This window comes from Myotis yumanensis, unplaced genomic scaffold, assembly GCF_028538775.1.
Source record: "Myotis yumanensis isolate MYYU_CA2020_CCGP unplaced genomic scaffold, mMyoYum1.0.hap1 SCAF_23, whole genome shotgun sequence".
Lineage (NCBI taxonomy): Eukaryota > Metazoa > Chordata > Mammalia > Chiroptera > Vespertilionidae > Myotis > Myotis yumanensis.
Window position 1 is genome coordinate 3,102,708 of NW_027223774.1, and position 22,772 is coordinate 3,125,479.

Sequence of the window (22,772 nt, forward strand, 5' to 3'; positions counted from 1 at the left end):
TGAGAACCGCTGAGCTAGATGGTCGCCCACAGCTTGTCCTGGTGAACTGTTGGGTCCAACGGGGCCCCGCCTCCCAGCCGGCAGGTGTGGGTCCCGAGAGTGAGAGGCAGCAGAATGACCCCAGGGACTAGGTGCACTGCTGATGCACCGGACCCGGAACTCTTCAGTCTTTGGCCATTTGGGCTAAGAAGACTGAAGTCAACAGAACGGTCTAGGAACTTGTTGTGTGTGGAAGGGTGGTGAGTGGGACCCCGGTATGTGGACTTAGGACAGAGAGGACCCAGCGACCATGGTCCCCACCTCTTGGGAAGTATGCGATCCGATGGTGGGGGCAGCTGCAGGGAAGGGGAGGTGAGCAGACTCGGTGTGAGGGGCCTTGGGGATCCGCCCCTTGAGTTGTCTCTCTCAATTCTCAGCTCCTAACGAGGTCACAGCTCTGCAGAAGGAAACGCAGACCAACAACTCAATCGCCCTGCGGTGGGCGGCCCCGGCAGACCCCCGCTCTCAGCTCTACATATACTGTGTCCGGTGGGCCGGTGGGGGACCTCCCCAGGGGGAAGGAGACCCCCAAGCACACCAGGTCGACCAGATAGCCAGGACCAAAGAGACTTGGTATGTGGTGAAGGGCCTGGAACCTGGGACTCCATACAACTTCAGCGTGTGGGCGGAGAGGAGCGATGTAGCCGGTTCCACACAGAGCCTCCGCGCATCCACATGTGAGATGGGCCTCCTTTTACCCCTTTGCGGGGGGGTGGGTGGGGGTTTGTGGATGAGAAGTGAGTGGACTACAAATCCCATCAGGCCATGGGGCCCTGACTGTATAAGCTGCAGTGATCCAGAGAGTCAGAGCGCTCATGGGAGTTGTAGTTTTGGGGGACCTGTTGGGAGTCCGTTTGGGTAGAAAGCAAGGGATGAAGAAGTATTTGGATTTGGGGAAGGGAAGGATGAGCTCCTTGTCGAGGTCACAGAATTGGCATCACTGGCGGTGAAGCAGGGGAGGGAGGGAACACCATCTTGGCTGGCACCTACCGAGTCCTCTTGTCTCCGCCTCCCAGACCCAGACCCTGTCACCATCATCTCCTGCACCAGCATCTCTGGTGGCTATGGGGTCACCCTGACCTGGACCTGCCCCCAGGGCGGCTATGAGGCCTTTCAGCTGCAGGTGGGCGGGCAGCAGGTCTCCGGGGACCAAGCCTCCTGCGGGAAGGACAGGGGTGTGTCCGTGTCCAACCTCCAGCCCGCTCAGTCCTACGAAGCCACAGTCAGGACCATCTGGGATGGACTGAGGGCCCCAGCTGCCTCCGTGACCTGCCACACGGATAGTGCAGGTGAGCACAACCCCAGGGGACGCACAGTCTCTCTAGGCCCCCTCAGGCCCTGTGTGGAGGAAGTCTGACCTACCCAGGGGGTCCTTCCTGTTTGTTCCTTTGTGTTTTGTTTTCTGCTGTCTTTAAAACAGTTTTATTTATTTTTAAATTTTTATTTATTGATTTTAGAAACAGAGGAAGGGGGAGAGAGAGAGGGAGAAACATTGAATTTTGTGGTTCCACTTATTTATGCATTCATTAGTTGATTCTTGTAAGTGCCCTGACCGGGGATCGAACCTGGGACCCTTCAGTCTACAGGCCGATGCTCTATCCACTGATCCAAACCGGCTAGGGCATGACTCACCCATTTCAAATGTGCAATGGTGCCCTAACCGGTTTGGCTCAGTGGATGGAGCATCATCCTGCAGACTGAAGGGTCCCAGGTTTGATTCCGGTCAAAGGCATGTACCTTGGTTGCAGACACATCCCCAGTGCGGAGTGTGCAGGAGGCAGCTGATTGATGTTTCTCTCTCATAGATGTTTCTAACTCTCCTTTCCTCTCTGTAAAAAAAAAAAATCAATAAAATATATCTAAAAAATAATAAAGTGTGCAATGGTTTTAAGTGTACCGGCGGTATTATGCAACCATCCCAGTATCAATTTTAGAATGTTTTCATCACCCTATAAAGAAAAATTACCTCCATAAACCATCGCACCCGAATGTCCTCAATTCCCCAGCAACCAGGCCTAGGGAATCTGTAATTTATTTTTTGTCTCTATAGATTTTCCTATTTTGCACCTTTCCTGAAAATACAGTCATACGCTGTGTTCCTCTGTGACTGCCATCTCTCACTTAGTATAATTTTTAAAAATATTTTTATTGGTTTCAGAGAGGGAGGGAGAGGGCGAGAGAGATGGAAACATCCATGAAGAGAGAGAATCGTTGATCTGCTGCCTCTTGCTCACCTCCTACTGGGGATCGAGCCTGCAACCCAGGCATGTGCCCTTGACCCTGGAAATGGAACCCGGGACCCTTCAGTCCATAGGCTGACGCTCTATCCACTGAGCCAAACAGGCTAGGGCTCACTTGTGCACTGTTGTCATTGGGGCTGGATTATTCTTTGCTGTGTGGGGCTGTCCTGTGCATTGTGGAAGGCAGAGCTGCTTTCCTGGCCTCCACCCCTTCAACATGAGTAGCACCACCACCCCAGTTGTGACAAGCCACAGTGTCTCTAGACCTTACCCATGTCGCCAGCAGGGCAGCATCTCCCTTGCTGAGAACCATTGGTTTGGGCCAACCATGTCAAACTCACAGGCTCCCACGGGCCAGATAAACAAGGTCTAAGTGGATGTGGCTGCAAAAAAACAAAAGCTTCCGTTTTCATAGAAACGTAGGTTTATGTGGATAGAGACGTTCTGAATACAAAGGGGTGAAGTAAATGAGTCATTGTTAACATAAAATAGTAGAACATTTTATTAAAAACTAGTATTTTTTCTTGAACATGAACTTCCCAGACACTGAAGAAATGCACAAATTCCTGAGCGTTGCGCAAATAAACCTATTTTTCTTGTTCTCCGAAAGCGAAATATTTCATTGCGCACACCCAACAAGCCAGTCTAAGACGAATGACGTGGCCATCGGCTGCTAGAATATTCACTGCTGGTATTAGTGGAGAGAAAATGGTGCGCCTGCCTGTAAGGCACGTAAGGAAATGAATGCAACACGATGATAGTCATCAGTCATTAGTGAATGTTGTAGCTCGCTATTAATAACCAGAGGCCCGGTGCACAAAAATTTGTGTATGGGGGGGGGGGCCTTAGCCCGGCCTGTGCCCTCTCACAGTCTGGGATCCCTCGGGGCATGTCCACCTGCTGGCTTAGGCCCACTCCCTGGGGGTTTGGGCCTAAGCTGGCACTCAGACATCCCTCTGGCAGCCCGGGAATCCTTGGGGGATGTCCACTTGCCAGCAGGGAGTAGGCCTAAGCTGCAGTCGGACATCCTTAGTGCTGCTGAGGAGGCGGGAGAGGCTCCCGCCACCACCACTGTACTGGCAGCCCTCAGCCTGGCTTGTGGCTCAGCAGAGATCCCCCTGTGGGAGCACACTGACCACCAGGGGGCAGCTCCTGCATTGAGCGTCTGCCCCCTGGTAGTCAGTGTGTGTCATAGTGACCAGTCGTTCTGCTGTTAGGGTCAATTTGCATATTACCCATTTATTATATAGGATTATGTATAACAGGATATTGTAAAAAGTAAGTTATGAAATTTTTATTAAACCGTCCCTTACATGCCGTTATATTGGCTGGGCTGCAAAAATATTCATTGTGGGCTGCTTGCGGCCCGCGGACCGTGAGTTTGACATGCTTGGTAGGCCAAGGAGGGGAGTGGCCTTTAGTAACCAGGTCACCTGAGAAAAGGATGCATTTTTTTTTCTTTTTAAATATATTTTATTGATTTTTTACAGAGAGGAAGGGAGAGAGATAGATAGTTAGAAACATCAATGGGAGAGAAACATCGATCAGCTGCCTCCTGCACATCTCCCACTGGGGATGTGCCCGCAATCAAGGTACATGCCCTTGACCGGAATCGAACCCGGGACCTCCCAGTCCGCAAGCCGACGCTCTATCCACTGAGCCAAACCGGTTTCGGCGAAAAGGATGCATTTGGACCAGGCTCCTGGGCGACTGAGAGATTGAGAGGAAAGGTTGTGGGGGAGATGGGGCTCTCTCCAGAGGTTTCTCCTTTGTCCTCTCAGCCCCAGCATCTATCCCATAGGCCCTCTGGTCACAGTCTGGATGCAAAGATAAGGCCCAGCCAGCGTGGCTCAGGGGTTGAGCATTGACCTGTGAACCAGGAGGTCACTGTTCAATTTCTGGTCAAGAGCACATGCCCAGGTTGCAGGCTCCATCCCCAGTGCGGGGCGTGGAGGAGGCAGCTGATCCATGATTCTCTCTCATCATTGATGTTTCTCTCTCTGTCTCCCTCTCCCTTCCTCTCTGAAATCAATAAAAACATTTAAAAGTAAAAAAGGTGGAGGCAGGAGAGATGGGGTGTCAGGAGCTAGGAGAGCTAGGACCTGGGCCCTAACGGCTCCCCGTGCCTCCTCCGCCAGGGGTCATCGCCGGGGCGGTTGTCGGGGTCCTACTGTTCCTCATCCTGGTGGGCCTGCTGATCTTCTTCCTGAGGAGGTGAGACTCCGTGCAGGGCTGGGCCGACCGAGGGCCCGGAGGTGGGGGCCGGGGCGGGATCAGGGCCTCCGGTCCCAACCTCACTTCCTGAGCCTCTCCTCCCAACATCCTTCTCCCCAGGTATAAAACGAGCCTGGAAGAGGCAGCACTCAGGTGAGCCGGCGGTTGGGGGAGCATCCAGAAGGATCTCTGTCAGGTCAGTCGAGAGGTGTTCGCTGGGCACTGGGTGGGTCAGAGAGCAGGATCCGAAACCCCCTGCCCCCCCTGACACACATACTAGTCTCAGAGGGGCCTGATGCCCTCTGTGCCTGTACAGGGTGACAGCCCGTTCTTTAAAAATATTTTGTAGCCCTAACCGGTTTGGCTCATTGGATAGAGCTTCTGCTTGCCCGGCTTCTATTCTGGTCAAGGGCATGTACCTTGGTTGCGGGCACATTCCCATGAAGGGGTGTGCAGGAGGCAGCTGATCGATGCTTCTCTCTCATCGATGTTTCTCTCTATCCCCCTCCCTTCCTCTCTGTAAACAATCAATAAAATATATTAAAATATATATATATATTTTTTAAAGTATTTTGATTTATTTTTATGCTAGAGGTCCGGTGCATGAAATTCGTGCACTGGCGGGGGGCGGGGGGGTGTCCCTCAGCCCAGCCAGCACCCTCTCTAATCTGGGACCCCTTCGGGGATGTCTGACAGTCAGATGCCGACAGTCAGACATCCCTCTCACAATCTAGGACTGCTGGCTCCCAACCGCTCACCTGCCTGCCTGCCTGATTTCCTGCCAGCTTGATCACCCCCTAACCACTCCCCTGCCAGCCTGGTCAACGCATTACTGCTCCCCGGCCATCCTGATCGCCCCAACTGCGCTCCCCTGCTGCCCTGGTCATCCCCAACTGCCCTCCCCTGCTGGCCCCGCTCCCCCAACGGCCCTCCTCTGCCTGCTCGGTTGCCCCCAACTACCCTCCCCTACTGACCCAGTTACCCCAATTGCCCTGCCCTGCCAGCCTGGTCGCCTCCAGTTGCCCTCCCCTGCCAGCCTGGTCACCCCCAACTGCCCTCCCCTGCTGGCGTGGTCGCCCATAACTGCCCTACCCTGCCAGCCATCTTGTGCCCAATGGGGGCGGCCATCTTTGTGAGGGCATGATGATCAATTTGCATATTACCTCTCTATTATATAGGATATTTTTATTGATATCAGAGAGGAAGGGAGAGGGAGAGATAGAAACATTAATGATGAGAGAGAATCATTGTTCAGCTGCCTCCTGCCCGCCCCCTACTGTGGATCAAGCGTACAACCGGGCATGTGCCCTTGGCTGGAATCGAACCTGGGACCCTTTAGTCCGCAGGCCAACGCTCTATCCACTGACCCACACCTGCCAGGGCTTAAACACCTGTTTTTAGGGGGCACATTTCAACCCACTCCAGTGACAGACAATATTAGGAGAGGAGGTGGGGAGGTGAGGAGACTCAAAGATGAGGGGTCTTTAGGAAGGGGTTGGTAGCAAGGGGGTGGGAACAGAGACATAAGGAAGAAAGTACCCAGGCGTGGCCCTTGTCCTGGCTGTGACCTTGGCAGCCCACTGCCCCTCTCTGGGCCTCAGGGTCTGCATTTGAGGGCATGAAGGGGTCAGAGCTTCTCTCCAAACCCTGCCTGACTTCTACAGCTAGGATGTGTCATAAGGGACTCTTACAGCAGAGAGGAGACTTTTCCACCCATGACATGCCTTAGGGGACTCTTACAGCAGAGAGGAGACGTTTCCTCCCATGATATGCCTTAGGGGACTCTTACAGCACAAGAGACTTTTCCGCCCATGACATGCCTTAGGGGACTCTTATAGCAGAGAGACTTTCCCACCCAGGACATGCTTTAGGGGACTCTTACAGCAGGGAGGAGATGTTTCCACCCATGACATGCTTTGGGGGACTCTTATAGCAGAGAGGAGACTTTTCCTCCCATAACATGCCTTAGGGGACTCTTATAGCAGAGGGACTTTTCCACCCAGGACATGCTTTAGGGGACTCTTAGAGCAGAGAGGAGACTTTTCCACCCATGACATGCCTTAGGGGACTCTTATAGCAGAGAAGAGACTTGCACCCATAATGTGTTTATAGGATCCCCCAGAGCACACCCCTGATTTTTAGTCCCTGCTCCACCTTCAGGCCAGAGCCCCCACTCACCACAGAGCAAAGCCGTGGGCCTGAGGAGGCATGACTGCGCGGCACAGCCTGCAGAGGGGCAGGTGTTCCGGGCGGGCACCCTGCTCTTCTCAATCTCAGATGCCCTGTGGGCCTGGGATGCCTTCATTCAGACCCTGCCCCCCACACACCCCCACACCCGCTCCATGGTCCCAACCACCTGCTATGCTACCCAGGCCCCATGACCCTGTCCTCCTTCAAGAGTGGGGGGCTCAGGACGGACTACGTGGGGTAATAAAGTGAGCACCTTCTCTCTTCCCCTCTTAAAGGGCCCCCGAAACCAGCTCCTGCCCCAGTGGAATGTGCTAAGGAGACACATTCCACCTCCGTCCGTGCGTCCGTCCGTCCCTCTGTCTCAGACCACGTCCTATTATTTTCGCGCACAGGCCTGCTTCCCTCTGCGGTCTGTGAGGGACTCTGCCGCACCTGCCGGGGTTGTGGGCTCCATCCCCAGTGGGGCGTGTGCAGGAGGCAGCTGATCCGTGATTGTCTCTCATCATGGATGTTTCTATCTCTCTCTCCCTCTCCCTTCCTCTCTGAAAGCAATAAAGAATATATATCTTCTATCATAATAAAAGCCTAATATGCTAATTAGACCGGACGACCTTCCGGGTGTCCTTCCAGATGACCTTCTGGAGGAAGTTGGGGCTGCAAGGGAAGCCCCCAGTCCTGGGTCCTGGGTGCCAGAGGAAAGCGGGTGGTGACAGCCAGGGGAAGGAAGGGCCTACTCTTGCACGAATTTTGTGCACCAGGCCCCTGGTATGTGTATAAAATTTAAAGAAAGAAAGAAAAAATAAAGGCAGCTATGGCTTTACCAAGGACCCCAGGGTGTGGTGGCCGCTTTGGGGAACTGAGCTGGGGGTCTGGATGTCACCAGGACCCTCCCTTCCGCAGGCCGCCCCGACTTCTGCTCTATTTCATCCTCAGTCAGTGAGAGATGGGAACCAGGACCCCCCCACCCCCCACCCACGCTCCCAACCCCAACCCCAACCCCAAGCCCAACCCCCAGCCCCACATCCTCCTGCAACGTGGCGGGGCGGCCGGTTGTTCCCTGCGTCCCCCGAGCCTGGCCCCCGCCCAACGGGAGGGGCGCGAAGGGAGTCCCGGGTGGTTCCCCAGCGCCAGGCGCAGCGAGCCCGGGTCCCGGGTGCGGGCAGGGGGGCGGGCGCAGTGCGCCTGCGCGGAGCCGAGCCGCGGTCTCGGGTGAACCCGCCGCGCAGAATCCAGTCCCCACGCAGCCGCGAGGGTCCCGAGGCGCCGCGGGCCCAGGGGCTGCAGGAGGAAAGCCCCCCCATTCCCCCGGGGCCCCCCGCGCTGCTCGGAGGGCGCGGAGCAGACACTTGCAGGGGGGGTCCCGCTGGAGGGGTGCTCCGTGCCGCGGCGGTCGGGCCGATGCCGGGAGGACTTGCCAGGCGCAGGGACCCGCAGGTGCAGAGCCTCCGGCGTCTGGAGCCGCCCGGGGTGCCCGCCCCCCAAATGCAGACCCGCCGGGCAGCTGGAGCAGCGCCGGGACGGACGGGGGCCCGCGAGCGCGCACCCCCCACGCGCAACAGTGCGCGCCCCCGCGTGTCCCTCGGGGCAAAGGAGGGTCCAGAGGCCGCGACCCGGGGCGAGGGACGGGGCGGGGCGGGGCGCGCTCCCTGCGCTCCCACTTCCTCCTCCGCCCTCCCGACCCGACCTGTGGCCTCGCGGCCCCGGTGCTGGGAAAGGGGAAATGCCTGCGTTTAAAGTCCGGCAGGTGGAAGGCCCCGCACTGGTCACCTGGGTCCCTCCGAGGGCGCAAGGGTCCCGGCGGGCATGACGGGGGCTGGAGGGGGCCTCGGGGCCTGGGGGCGCCTGGTGCTGCTGGTGAGTGGGGCCTCCGGGAGGGACCGGAGGGAGGGACAGGAGGGAGGGACCGGAGGGGGGCGCCAGGGCAGGTTCTGACGCGGGGTGGGGGGAACTGGTCCCTGAACTCGGGTCCTGAGGAAAAGGGTGCAGGTTCCCCGGAGAAGAAAGCTGGCGACCAGGTTCCGGGAGATTGTTGGGGAGTCTTACACCTGGGCTCACAGGTGTGTCCTGTCCCGGGTGAGAGTAAACTCTGGGTGAGGAAGACCCTGGAGCCCCGGCCCCCGGCCTCCTCCTCCCTCTGACCCAGGAGTCCAGGCCCCCAGCCCCTCCTCCCTCTGACCCAGGAGTCTAGGCCCCCAGCCCCTCCTCCCTCTGACCCAGGAGCCCAGGCCCCCAGCCCCTCCTCCCTCTGACCCAGGAGTCCAGGCCCCCAACCCCTCCTCCCTCTGACCCAGGAGCCCAGGCCCCCAGCCCCTCCTCCCTCAGACCCAGGAGTCCAGGCCCCCAACCCCTCCTCCCTCTGACCCAGGAGTCCAGGCCCCCAGCCCCTCCTCCCTCTGACCCAGGAGTCCAGGCCCCCAACCCCTCCTCCCTCAGACCCAGGGGTCCAGGCCCCCAGCCCCTCCTCCCTCTGACCCAGGAGTCCAGGCCCCCAACCCCTCCTCCTCCCTCAGACCCAGGAGCCCAGACCCCCAGCCCCTCCTCCCTCAGACCCAGGAGCCCAGACCCCCGGCCCCTCCTCCCTCAGACCCAGGAGCCCAGGCCCCCAGCCCCTCCTCCCTCAGACCCAGGAGTCCAGCCCTCAGCCCCTCCTCCCTCAGACCCAGGAGCCCAGGCCCCCAGCCCCTCCTCCCTCAGACCCAGGAGTCCAGCCCTCAGCCCCTCCTCCCTCAGACCCAGGGGCCCAGGCCCCCAGCCCCTCCTCCCTTAGACCCAGGAGCCCAGGCACCCGGCCCCTCCTCCCTCAGACCCAGGAGCCCAGGCACCCGGCCCCTCCTCCCTCTGACCCAGGAGCCCAGGCCCCCAGCCTCCTCCCTCAGACCCAGCAGCCCAGGACCCAGCCTCAGACATCATCAGACCAGGTGTCTGGCCTCTGGTTCCCAGCCTGTCTCTCCCCTGTTCCCAGGTTGTTGATGACTTTTCTTGTTTTCTTTTCCTTTTAGTATTATTACTATTTCTTTTACCAGCAATATGGTGTTTACTTTTCTGCTCCTAGTCGTCCATACTTTTCGGGAAGTGAAACCATTCACTTTATCTCTGGGCCTTGCCTTATCCGAGCAGCTGGAGGGCAGGTGTCCAGCCCAGCTCCTGGGTCCCTGGAGCCCCGCCTCTGCCCCTCCCTTCCCCACACCCAGAAAAGGCAGTTGGCCCTGGGGTGACCTTTGTCAAGGCTGAGCCTGGGGGAGGATTCGCCCGCAGTCCCTCCCCCCGGGCTGTGCCTCTGTGGGGGCTGAGGCTGGGAGGGTGCCGCTGCCCCCCAGCCCCCCAGTCTCACCTGGGCCTGGAGGGGAGGCTAGGCTCTGACTCTCCCCTGGGCTCCCCCCAGGGCCTGTGCATCTGGACTGGAGCCAAGGCAGCCGGTGATGAATCCTTGCTGAGTCCACCACCCGCCCAGAGAGGTAGCACCTCAAGTCTCGTGTGTGAGCTTTGGGGGGGTAGGGGGGGTCTCCATGGAGGGTGCCAGGATCCCTGGTAGGCGCTGATGGGAGGGGTCAATCTGGTCTCCTGAGGGGATTAGGGACCCAGCCTTGCTTCCCGATTCCCAGCACCCAACGCCACCGTCAACGCCACCGTCAACGCCACCGTCAACGCCACCGTCAGGAACCTGAATGTGTGGAATCAGACCAGCAGCTCCATCACCCTGCGCTGGGAGGCCCCGGAAGACCCTACCCCGTCGAACCACACCTACACCTACTGGGTCAGGTGCACTGGAGACGGTTGCAAAGATGAGCCTCAAAATACGACAGACTTCACTTACACGGCGACAGGACTCAAACCCGCGACCCGCTATGTGTTTTTTGTGTGGGTGGAGGGAGGTGGAGCCAACAGCTCTGAGGCGACCCTCAGTGCCAGCACAGGTGAGAGCAGCCCCTGCTTAATCTGTTGTGGTTGGTTGTGTGTGTGTGTGTGTGTGTGTGTGTGTGTTTTGTTTTTTAAAAAATATATTTTATTGATTTTTTACAGAGAGGAGGGGAGAGGAATAGAGAGTTAGAAACATCCATGAGAGAGAAACATCGATCAGCTGCCTCCTACACACTCCCCACTGGGGATGTGCCCACAACCAAGGTACATGCCCTTGACCAAAATCGAACCTGGGACCCTTGAGTCCACAGGCCAATGCTCTAGCCACTGAGCCAAACTGGTTAGGGCTGTGTGTGTTTAATAAAAGTTTTTTTTAAAATTATATATACATTTTTTAAAACTCATCCGAGGATATTTTTCCATGGATTTTTAGTTATTTATTTATTTATTTATTTATTTATTTTTTTAAATATTTTATTGATTTTTTACAGAGAGGAAGGGAGAGAGATAGAGAGCCAGAAACATGGATGAGCGAGAAACATCGATCAGCTGCCTCCTGCACATCTCCTACTGGGGATGTGCTCGCAACCCAGGTACATGCCCTTGACCGGAATCGAACCCGGGACCTTTCAGTCCGCAGGCCGACGCTCTATTCACTGAGCCAAACCGGTTTCAGCTAGTTATTTATTTTTTAAAAATATATTTCTTTATTGATTTCAGAGAGGACAGGAGAAGGAGAGAGATAGAAACATCAATGATGAGAGAGAATCATGGATCGGTTGCCTCCTGCACGCCCCCTACTGGGGATGGAGCCAGAAACTCAGGCATGTGCCCTTGACTGGATTCGAATCCACAACCCTTCAGTCCACAGGTCGATGATGGCTGATGCTCTACCCACTGAGCCAAGCTGGCTAGGGCTCATTTGTTTGTTTATCCTCACCCCAGGATATGTTTATTTATTTTTTTAAAAAATATGTTTTTATTGATTTTATAGAGGAGGAGAAAGGGAGAGAGAGACAGAAGCGTCAACGATGAGAGAGAAGCATTCATTGGCTGCCTCCTGCCTGCCCCACACCTGGGATGGAGCCCGCAACCCCGGCATGTGCCCCGACCGGGAATCGAACCGTGACCTCCTGGTTCATAGGTGGACGCTCAACCACTGAGCCACGCGGGCCGGGCATGGCTGCCATTTTGGACTTGAGGGTCTAGCCACTGCCCCAGGCTTCCCAGGCCCAGCGGGGAAGGAAGGCCTGGACATGTGGCTCCAGAGTCCAGGCTGATTCCCTCTCCTGTCCCCTCCTCAGCCCCCAACCCCGTCAGCAAACTGACCATGAAGAATCAGACCACCAACTCTATCACCCTGCTCTGGGAGGCCCCAGACCCCCAAAGCTACACCTACTGGGTCCGGTGCACGGGAGACGATGGCAAGAATGAGACCCGGAACACGACAGATGTCACGTACACGGTGCAGGGACTCACGCCGGCAACCTCCTACCTGTTCTCCGTGTGGGCGGAGAAGCACGGAGTCCCCAGTTCCGTGCAGACCCAGGAGGGCTCCACAGGTCAGCCGCACCCCGTCCGATGGCTGGGTTCCCCCCTGGGGGTGGGAGGAGGCGGCTGGGACCCGGTGGGAGCAGGGCCAACCCAGGGCAGCCGGCAGGACCTGCCGCCGGGCCCCAGGAGAGCTGACCACAGCCCAGGGTTGTCCCTGGGTCCTCCTGCCTCTGAGTTAGGGCTGGGGAGCTTTCTAGACCATCATGCTAGTGGGGGGGGCCAGGAGGGTGTCTCTGTTTAGCACCCAGAGCGGGCAGGGGCCACACTGGGAACTGGGAGGGTCAGCGATGACCGGCTCCCCTGCGGACACTGAGCCTTCCTCCTGTCGTCCAGCCCCCAACCCCGTCAGCAACCTGACCGTGGAGAATCAGACCACCAGCTCCATCACCCTGTGCTGGGGGCCGCCCCAGGGTCCTGACCGGAACTACACCTACTGGGTCGAGTGGACGGGTGGCGGTGGCGAAACTGGGAACCAGAGCACAACACACACCAGTGTCACAGTGGACGGACTGAAACCTGGGTCTGCCTACGAGCTCGCCGTGTGGGTGGAGAACGGAAACATCAGCAGCTCCCGGACCCCTCTCAGCGCAGCCACAGGTGACGGGGGGGGGGGGGGGGGGGGGGTATTGATTTTGTCGTCATTATCCTGTTTTTGTTTTTTAAATATATTTTTATTGATCTCGGAGAGGAAGGAAGGAGAGAGAGAAAAACACAGTGATGAGGGAGAATCATGGATCTCCTGCACGCCCCCTACTGGGGATGGAGCCTGCAGCTTGGCATGAGCCCTGATGGGGAATCGAACCCATGACCTCCTGGTTCATAGGTCAACGCTCAACCGCTGAGCCACGCTGCCCAGCTTTGTGGGGGTTTTTTGGGTATTTTTTTATGGGAGGTGATAGGTGGAGGTGGTGGGTCATCAGGAGAAGGTGGCAGAGTCTCTAGCCCCACGTCTCTCTGGGTCACGTTGTGCAGGAGATGAAGAAAGAACATCCATGGGGCCCTGGCTGGTTTGGCTCAATGGATAGAGCGTCGGCCTGGGGACTGAGGGGTCCCAGGTTCGATTCCGGCCAAGGGCACATGCCCTGGTTGTGGGCTCGATTTCCAGTGGGGGACGTGCAGGAGGCAGCTGATCAATGATTCTGCCTCATCATTGATGTTTCTCTCTCTCTCTCTCTCTCTCTCTCTCTCTCTCTCTCTCTCTCATTGAAACATTGATCATCCCCCTCCTGCACACTCCCCACTGGGGATGTGCCCGCAACATCATGGGGTTCTGAGCTGGGATCAGTCCGGGTGTGAGACTTAAAGCCCAGTCCAGGCCGGGGAGTGTCTTCCTCAGCAGCCATGCTGGGTGGGGCAGGGCCTGTTCCCTCCGCTCTGGGGCGGGGGGCGGGGGTACTGTGGCCTGTGGACACGCGGACCCTCGGCTCTCCTAGCTCCCAGCTATGTCAGGGTCTAGAGCAGCGGTTCTCAACCTGTGGGTCTCCACCCCTTTGGCGGTCGCACGACCCTTTCACAGGGGTCGCCAAAGACCATCCTGCATATCAGATATTTCCATGACGATTCATAACAGCAGCAACATGACAGTGATGAAGCAGCAACGAAAATAATTTTATGGTTGGGTCACAACATGAGGAGCTGTATTTAAAGAACCACTGGTCTTGAGGCTGGAAGCTCAGGCCACCAGCTCCACCCCCTCCCCTGCTCCACCCCCTCCCCTGCTCCCGCTGGCCACTCGTCATGCTTGGCTGTTTACATGTGAGCTCGCTCTAACGGCAAAGCCGGTTCCTCATTTCACGGGCCCGAGAGCTCAGGCCAGGGGCCCCCTCCGTCTCCCGCTGGCCCAGAGCCTGCTGTGTGGGGCCTCGGGAGAGCACTCCCCTCCTTCCCTGCAGAAATGTGAGTGGGGTGCTCCGGTCCAGAGCCTTGCTCCCCAGAGCATGGTCCCTGGGGGGGCCCCCAGCGACCCCGGAGGACTGCCTGGAGGGGCAGCGTCTCCGTCTGTTCCGGACCCACCGAGTCAGGACCTGCGTGTGAACAAGATCTCAGGGTCCCGTGTGCACATCGCCCCCGTGCAGACCCCTCCCCTCCATCTCCTGGGACCCCTGGTGGAGGCAGGACCGGGAACTGTGAGGGTTAGAAATGCCACCGGTCCCGGCCCCCCGAGTGGCTCCGTGGTTGAGCGTTGACCTATGAACCTGGGGGTCACGGTTCAATTCCAGGTCAGGGCACATGAAAGAGTTGGGGCCTCGATCCCCAGTGGGGGACGTGCAGGAGGCAGCCAATCAGTGACTCTCTCTCATCATTGATGTTTCTCTCTCTCTCTCTCTCTCTCTCCCTCTCTCTCCCTTCCTCTCTGAAATCAATACAAATATTTTTTTAAAGTGCCCACCTTGTGTCCCCTCTGATCGGCTCCCTGTGGACACTGATCCTTCTCCCTCATGTCTCAGCCCCCAACCACGTCAGGAATCTGAACAGCACGAAGCAGACGCCCGGCTCCATCACCCTGAGCTGGGAGGCGCCCGAAGACGATGACCCTGACCCTCAGAACTACACCTACTGGGTTGAGTACGCTGGCGGCAGTAGCGAAACTAAAAAGCAAAGCACGGCTGACACCGATGCCACGGTGGAGGGACTCGAACCCGGGACCCTGTACGTGTTCTCGGTGTGGGCGGAAAAGAACGCCGTGCCTAGCTCCAGGCAGAACCTCAGCGTCTCCACAGGTGAGCGCCGCCCCCCTGTGTCCGCTCTGCTTTGGGGAGAGGCCTGGGACGGCCGCAATGGCACCTTCTCTGGGCCCCACGCTCTGGCTTTAGCCTCAGTGAGCCGGACCCACCCACCGAGGAGAGATGTGGCTGTATCTGGGGACTGACCGGGCCAGGAGGGTGACACTGCGCATAGTTTATTGATTTATAGAGAGATGGGAATGGAGAGGGCGCGCACACGAGAGAGAGAGAGAGAGAGAGAGAGAGAGAGAGAGAGAAACAATGTGAGAGGGAAACATCAATCTGCTGCCTCCTACATGCTTCCTACCTGGGAATGAGCCTGCAACCCAGGCGTGTGCTCTGACCAGGAATTGAACTGGTGACCTCCTGGCACGTGGGAAAAGGCCCTACCAACTGCGCCACACCTGCCAGAGCAGGAAGTGTTTCTTTCTTATATTTCTTGATTTTATTTAAAAACATTTTTTATTTTATTTATTTATTTATTAAATATATTTTATTGATTTTTTACAGAGAGGAAGGGAGAGGGACAGAGAGTTAGAAACATCGATGAGAGAGGAACATCGATCAGCTGCCTCCTGCACATCCCCCACTGGGGATGTGCCCGCAACCCAGGTACATGCCCTTGACCAGAATCGAACCTGGGACCCTTGAGTCCGCAGGCCGACGCTCTATCCACTGAGCCAAACCAGTCAGGGCAAAAAAAAAAACCCCCATTTTTTAAATATATATTTTTTACTAGAGGCCCAGTGCACAAAATTTGTGCAAAGGGCTCAGCCTCTCGCAGCCATGGCTGCCTTGGGCCCTCAGCCCTGCCTTCATCCAGAAGATCATCTGGACGGTCGTTCTGCTGTTCAGTCTAATTAGCATATTAGCTCTTTATTATCTAGGATTGATTTCAGAGATGAAGGGAGGGGGAGAGAGAGACAGATACATCAATGATGAGAGCGAATCATCGATTGGCTGCCTCCTACACACCCCACACCGGGGATCAAGCCTGGCACCTGGGCATGTGCCCTGACCCGGAATCGAACCGGGACCTCCTGGTTATACGTGGATGCTCAACCACTGAGCCACGCCGGCTGGGTGGTGGGAGAGGTGGGCAGTGAGAGAAAGAAACAGAAATATGGATTTGTTGTTCCCCTGGATGCATTCATTGGTTGATTCTTGTATGTGCCCTGACCGGGGATCAGACTCCAATCTTGACATATTGAGACAACACTCTAATCCACTGAGCTACCCAGCCAGGGCCAGGAAGCTGGGCTGCGCAGGGAGCAGGAACATGGCTGTGTCCGGATCTTGCGGACGAGGGGCGAGGAAGCCTGACTTTCCCTCTGTTCCTTCTGCCAGTCCCCAATGCGGTGACAAGTCTCGGGATCCAGGACCAGACCACCAGCTCCATCACCCTGAACTGGACAGCTCCCCAGGGCCCAGATCACCCTCCCTACACCTACTGGGTCTCCTGGACCATGGAGGGCGGGGTTGCCACTGGGACCCAGAACACCCCGGATACCAGGGTCACATTGAACGCAATGGAAGCTGGGACCCTGTACACCTTCACCGTGTGGGCGGAGAGGAACGGAGTCAGCAGCAGCAATGAGACCCTCATGGGGGCCACAGGTGAGACCCCATATAGTTCCGGGCCCAGCATACTGGGGTGGAAGGAGAGCGATGGGGGCATGGTGCAAGGTTCCTGGGAGACGAACTGTGCTCGGCGACCCCTCACCGGCCTCATCAGACCTTGAGCTTGTAGGTCTGCCTCCTAGGGTCGTGGCCGGCAAACTCGGCTCGAGAGCCACATGCAGCTCTTTGGCCCCTTGAGTGTGGCTCTTCCTAAGCCTTAGGAGTACCCTATTTAAGTTAATAACAATGTACCTTCCTATATAGTTTAAGTTTAAAAAATTTGGCTCTCAAAAGAAATTTCAATTGTTGTACTGTTGATATTTGGCTCTGTTGACAAATGAGTTTGCCGACCACTGTCCTAGGGGGTGTCTGTCCTCAGCGACCGGGTTTTCTGGTTGGAGGGTCTGTCTTTGGGGAGGAAGAGAGCCCCTGGCTGTCCAGGAATCTGTAAAGTCACCAGCTAGACCAGCGGTTCTCAACCTCTGGGTCGCCACCCCTTTGGCGGTGGAATGACCCTTTCACAGGTGTTGCCTAAGACCATGATGAGAGCGAATCATTGATTGGCTGCCTCCTACACACCCCACACCATGGATCAAGCCTGGCACCTGGGCATGTGCCCTGACCGGGAATCGAACCAGGACCTCCTGGTTATACGTGGATGCTCAACCACCGAGCCACGCCGGCTGGGCGGTGGGGGTGGGGTGGGGGTGGGGTAGACAGTGAGAGAAAGAGACAGAAATACTGATTTGTTGTTCCCTTTGATGCGTTCATTGGTTGATTCTTGTATGTGCCCTGACCGGGGATCGGACTCCAATCTTAACATATTGAGACGACACTCTGACCCACTGAGCTACCCAGCCAGGGCCAGGAAGTATTTCCTAACAAGCTGGGCTGCGCAGGGAGCAGGAACATGACTGTGTCCAGATGAGGGGCGAGGAAGCCTGACTTTCTCTCTGTTCCTTCTGCCAGTCCCCAATGCGGTGACAAGTCTCAGGGTCCAGGACCAGACCACCAGCTCCATCACCCTGAGCTGGACAGCTCCCCAGGGCCCAGATTACCCTCCCTACACCTACCGGGTCTCCTGGACCATGGAGGGCGGGGTTGCCACTGGGATCCGGAACACCCCGGATACCAGGATCACAGTGGACGCAATGGAAGCTGGGACCCTGTACACCTTCACCGTGTGGGCGGAGAGGAACGGAGTCAGCAGCAGCAAAGAGACCCTCATGCGGGCCACAGGTGAGACCCTGTCTAGGTCGGGGCCCAGCATACTGGGCTGAGGGGAGAGTGATGGGGGCATGGAGCAAGGTTCCTGGGAGACGAACTGTGCTCGGCGACCCCTCACCAGCCCCATCAGACCTTGAGCCTGTAGGTCTGCCTCCCAGGGTGTGTCTGTCCTCAGCGACCAGGTTTTTCTGATTGGAGGGTCCGTCTTTGGGGACAAAGAGAGCCCCTGGCTATCCAGGGATCAGCACAGTCACCAGCTAGACCAGCGGTTCTCAACCTTCTGGCCCTTTAAATACAGTTCCTCACGTTGTGACCCAACCATAAAATTATTTTCGTTGCTACCTCATCACTGTCATGTTGCTACTGTGATGAATCATCATGTAAATATCTGATATGCAGGATGGTCTTAGGCGACCCCTGTGAAAGGGTCGTTCGACTGCCAAAGGGGTCGCGACCCACAGGTTGAGAACCGCTGAGCTAGACGGTCGCCCACAGCTTGTCCTGGTGAACTGTTGGGTCCAACGGGGCCCCGCCTCCCAGCCGGCAGGTGTGGTTCCCAATAGTGAGAGGCAGCAGAATGACCCCAGGGACTAGGTGCACTGCTGATGCACGGGAACCGGAACTCTTCAGTCTTTGGCCATTTGGGCTAAGAAGACTGACGTCAGCAGAACCGTCTAGGAACTTGTTGTGTGTGGAAGGGTGGTGAGTGGGACCCGGGTATGTGGACTTAGGACAGAGAGGACCCAGCGACCATGGTCCCCGCCTCTTGGGAAGTATGCGATCCGATGGCGGGGGCACCTGCAGGGAAGGGGAGGTGAGCAGACTCGGTGTGAGGGGCCTTGGGGATCTGCCCCTTGAGTTGTCTCTCTCAATTCTCAGCTCCTAACGAGGTCACAGCTCTGCAGAAGGAAACGCAGACCAACAACTCAATCGCCCTGCGGTGGGCGGCCCCGGCAGACCCCCGCTCTCAGCTCTACATATACTGTGTCCGGTGGGCCGGTGGGGGACCTCCCCAGGGGGAAGGAGACCCCCAAGCACACCAGGTCGACCAGATAGCCAGGACCAAAGAGACTTGGTATGTGGTGAAGGGCCTGGAACCTGGGACTCCATACAACTTCAGCGTGTGGGCGGAGAGGAGCGATGTAGCCGGTTCCACACAGAGCCTCCGCGCATCCACAAGTGAGATGGGCCCCCTTTTACCCCTTTGCGGGGGGGGGGGGGGGGGGGGGGGGGGGGTTTGTGGATGAGAAGTGAGTAGACTACAAATCCCATCAGGCCATGGGGCCCTGACTGTATAAGCTGCAGTGATCCAGAGAGTCAGAGCGCTCATGGGAGTTGTAGTTTTGGGGGACATGTTGGGAGTCAGTTTGGGTATTTAGAAAGCAAGGGATGAAGAAGTATTTGGATTTGGGGAAGGGAAGGATGAGCTCCTTGTCGAGGTCACAGAATTGGCATCACTGGCGGTGAAGCGGGGGAGGGAGGGAACACCATCTTGGCTGGCACCTACCGAGTCCTCTTTCCCCTCCTCCCAGACCCGGACCCCGTCACCATCATCTCCTGCACCAGCATCTCTGGTGGCTATGGGGTCACCCTGACCTGGACCTGCCCCCTGGGCGGCTATGAGGCCTTTGAGCTGCAGGTGGGCGGGCAGCAGGTCTCCGGGGACCAAGCCTCCTGCGGGAAGGACAGGGGCATGTCCGTGTCCAACCTCCAGCCGGCTCAGTCCTACGCAGCCACGGTCAAGACCATCTGGGACGGACTGAGGGCCCCAGCTGCCTCCGTGACCTGCCACACGGAGAGTGCAGGTGAGCAGAGCCCCAGGGGACGCACAGTCTCTCCAGGCCCCCTCAGGCCCTGTGTGGAGGGAGTCTGACCTACTCAGGGGGTCCTTCCTGTTTGCTCGTTTGTGTTTTGTTTTCTGCTTTCTTTAAAACAGTTTTATTGAGATGTAAGTCACAGGACATAGAACTCACCCATTTATATATTTAATTATTTAGAATACTTTTTTATTGATTTCAGAGAGGAAGGGAGAAGGAGGGAGAGAAACATCAATGCTGAGAGAGAAGCATCGATCGGCCGCCTCCCTCACACACCCCCACTGGGGACCGAGCCCACAGCCCGGGCATGTGCCCTTGACCAGAATTGAACCTGGGACCCTTCAGTCCACAGGCGCACGCTCTATCCATTGAGCCAAACCAGCTAGGGCTCAACTCACCCATTTAAAGTGTACAGTGTGCCCTAGCCGGTTTGGCTGAATGGATAGAGCATCGGCCTGCAGACTGAAGGGTCCCAGGTTTGAATCCAGCCAAGGGCACATGCCTGGGTTGTGGGCTCGATCCCCAGTAGGGGGTGTGCAGGAGGCAGCCAATCCATGATTCTCTCTCAACATTGATGTTTCTATCTCTCTCTCTCCGTCTCCCTTCCTCTCTGAAATAAGTAAAAACATATCTACACTAATAAAAGACAAAGATGCTAATTGACCATACCTTCGCTATGCCCTGAGCCATGCCCACCAGCCAATCAGAGTGGCTATATGCAAATTAACCCAACCAAGATGGCGGCCGGCAGCCACGGAGCTGGAGCAAGCAGGAGACTTGGTTGCACGGGTGATGGAGGAAGCCAAGCTTCCCGCTTGCCGTGAGCCTGCTGTGGCCTCCGCTCATGGCAACAAAGTTTCAATTATAGAAGACAAATAAATCCCAGATACTTGCTTCCAGCCAGCCTCCACTGAGAGTTTGGGTGGCTGGGGCTTGTGGCCAGCCTGCAAACAGCCATCAGCCCCTCACCCAGGCTGGCCAGGCACTCCTATATAATAAAAGGGTAATATGCAAATTGACTCTAAAAGCAGAACCACTGGGAATGACTGGTCACTATGACACACACTGACCACCAGGGGGCAGACGCTCAATGCAGGAGCTGACCCCTGGTGGTCAGTGCGTTCCCACAGCGGGGGCTCTGCTCAGCCACAAGCCAGGCTGAGGACTGCCAGTACAGCGGTGGTGGTGGGAGCCTCTCCCGCCTCCTCAGCAGCGCTAAGGATGTCCGACTGCAGCTTAGGTCTGCTCCCTGCTGGCAAGTGGACATCCCCCAAGGATTCCCGGGCTGCCAGAGGGATGTCTGAGTGCCAGCTTGGGCCTGATCCCCCAGGGAGTAGGCCTAAGCCAGCAGGTGGTTATCCCCCGAGGGTTCCCAGACTGAGAGAGGGCACAGGCTGGGCTGAGGGACCCCCCCCCCCCCCAGTGCACAAATTTTTGTGCACCGGGCCTCTAGTTTAAAAATAAAAAAGGTGGAGACAGGAGAGTTGGGGTGTCAGGAGCTAGGACCTGGGCCCTAATGGCTCCCGTGCCTCCTCCCCCAGGGGTCATCGCTGGGGCCGTTGTCGGGGTCCTGCTGTTCCTCATCCTGGTGGGCCTGCTGATCTTCTTCCTGAGGAGGTGAGACTGTGCAGGGCTGGGCTGACCGAGCGCCCGGAGGTGGGAGTCAGGGAGGGATCAGGGCCTCCGGTCCAACCTCACTTCCTGAGCCTTTCCTCCCAACATCCTTTCCCCCAGGTATAAAAAGAGCCTGAAGGAGCCAGCACTCAGGTGAGCCGGCGGTTGGGGGAGCATCCAGAAGGATCTCTGAAAGGTCACATGGGAGGGGGGTGTTCGCTGGGCACTGGGTAGGTCATAGGGCAGGATCAGAGACCCCTCCCCCCACACTAGTCTCAGACGGGCCTGATGCCCTTGGTGACAGAGATCACAGGCCTTTCTTAAAATATATTTTTTATTTTTTTATATGTTTATTTTTATATATTTTTATTGATATCAGAGAGGAAGGGAGAGGGAGAGAGAGAGAAACTTTTATGATGAGAAAGAATCATTGATCCGCTGCCTCCTGCGCGTCCCCTACTGGGGATCGAGCCTGCAACCCGGGCACGTGCCCTTGACTGGAGTTGAACCTGGGACCCTTCAGTCCCCAGGCCGACGCTCTACCCACTGAGCCACACCAGCCAGGGCATAAAAATATATTAAGAGAAAGAAAAAGAGCGTTGATAAGACTATCTTACAAGGAATGGAGTGAGAAAGAGCTGCAGTTGCAGTGACACAGGGTCAGATGATTTCTTTTTCATGAGAGAGATTAGCAGGGTTACAAGCTCAAGGGAAAGAGAAGTGGGTCCCAAAACGGAAGGCAAGGAGGGGGTTGGAGCCCAGGGGGAGGGGAGTGGCTTGAAATGGAGATGGCCCACCTTTTCCTTTTTTGAGTGAATTTAAACAAAAAAATGAGCCGTTGGCCGGTGTGGCTCCGCTGTTTGGGTGCAGTTCCTGGTCAGGATTCCTGGGAGTGGGGAGCGTGCAGGAGGCAGCCTATTGCTATTACGCTTCTCTCTCTCCCTCTCGCTTCTTCTCTGAGAATCAAGTTTAAAATCTTTTCAATTAATGGGGCCCTAGCCAGTTTGGTTCAGTGGATAGAGCATTGCCCGGCAGACTGAAGGGTCTCAGGTTCAATCAATTCCAGTGAAAGGCACGTACCTCGCCAGCCAATCCATGTGTCTCTCTCAGATTGCTGTGTTTCTCTCTCTGTCTCCCCTCTTTTCCACTCACTGGAAAAAAAAAAAGAAAAAAGAAATTAATTTCGGTAAAACCGTATAGGATTTGTCCTTTTGTGAGTGGCTCCTCTCGCACAACACAATGTCCCCGGGTCCATCCGAGCCATGTCGATGTGGGAATTCCCCCTCTCTGAAGGCGGAACAGTTCCCCACTGTGTGTGGGGAGACACACGGCTTATCCACTCACCCACCAATGGACACGTGGTTGCTTCCAGCTTCCGTCCTGTGAAGGATGCTGCTCCGAATAGGAGTGCTCACTTACCTTTTCGAGACACTGCTTTCAATTCCTTTTCATGTATGTCCGGGAGTGGAATTGATGAATGAAAATCACCTTATTATTACTATTATTATTGCTACTAGAGGCCCAGTGCACAGAATTCGTGCACAGGAGAGGGGGGGTTGTCCCTCAGCCCGGCCTGCACCCTCTCCATTCAGGGACCCCTCAGGGGATGTCCGACTGCCGGTTTAGTCCTGATCCCACAGGGGATCGCGGGACTAAACCGGCAGTCAGACATGCCT

General features: G+C 56.7%; 1 protein-coding gene across 3 annotated transcripts in view; it reads left to right on the top strand.

Moving 5' to 3' along the window:
- The window catches only part of PTPRH (protein tyrosine phosphatase receptor type H), a 33,186-nt gene that overhangs the window by 4,153 nt on the left and 6,261 nt on the right, over positions 1 to 22,772 (top strand). Inside the window, exons 1-12 of one of the 3 annotated variants that reach the window (XM_070401821.1) lie at positions 7,920 to 8,117; positions 10,066 to 10,138; positions 10,286 to 10,597; positions 11,846 to 12,103; positions 12,429 to 12,692; positions 14,543 to 14,815; positions 16,166 to 16,435; positions 17,408 to 17,677; positions 18,545 to 18,844; positions 19,198 to 19,470; positions 21,024 to 21,099; positions 21,217 to 21,249. In XM_070401821.1, the coding sequence (XP_070257922.1) occupies positions 8,082 to 8,117; positions 10,066 to 10,138; positions 10,286 to 10,597; positions 11,846 to 12,103; positions 12,429 to 12,692; positions 14,543 to 14,815; positions 16,166 to 16,435; positions 17,408 to 17,677; positions 18,545 to 18,844; positions 19,198 to 19,470; positions 21,024 to 21,099; positions 21,217 to 21,249 (2,438 nt within the window). In that variant the 5' untranslated portion in view covers positions 7,920 to 8,081. Of the gene's footprint in view, positions 1 to 7,919; positions 8,118 to 8,293; positions 8,538 to 10,065; positions 10,139 to 10,285; positions 10,598 to 11,845; positions 12,104 to 12,428; positions 12,693 to 14,542; positions 14,816 to 16,165; positions 16,436 to 17,407; positions 17,678 to 18,544; positions 18,845 to 19,197; positions 19,471 to 21,023; positions 21,100 to 21,216; positions 21,250 to 22,772 lie in introns of those variants that run through there. The other 2 variants (XM_070401820.1, XM_070401822.1) reach the window with 2 other exon arrangements.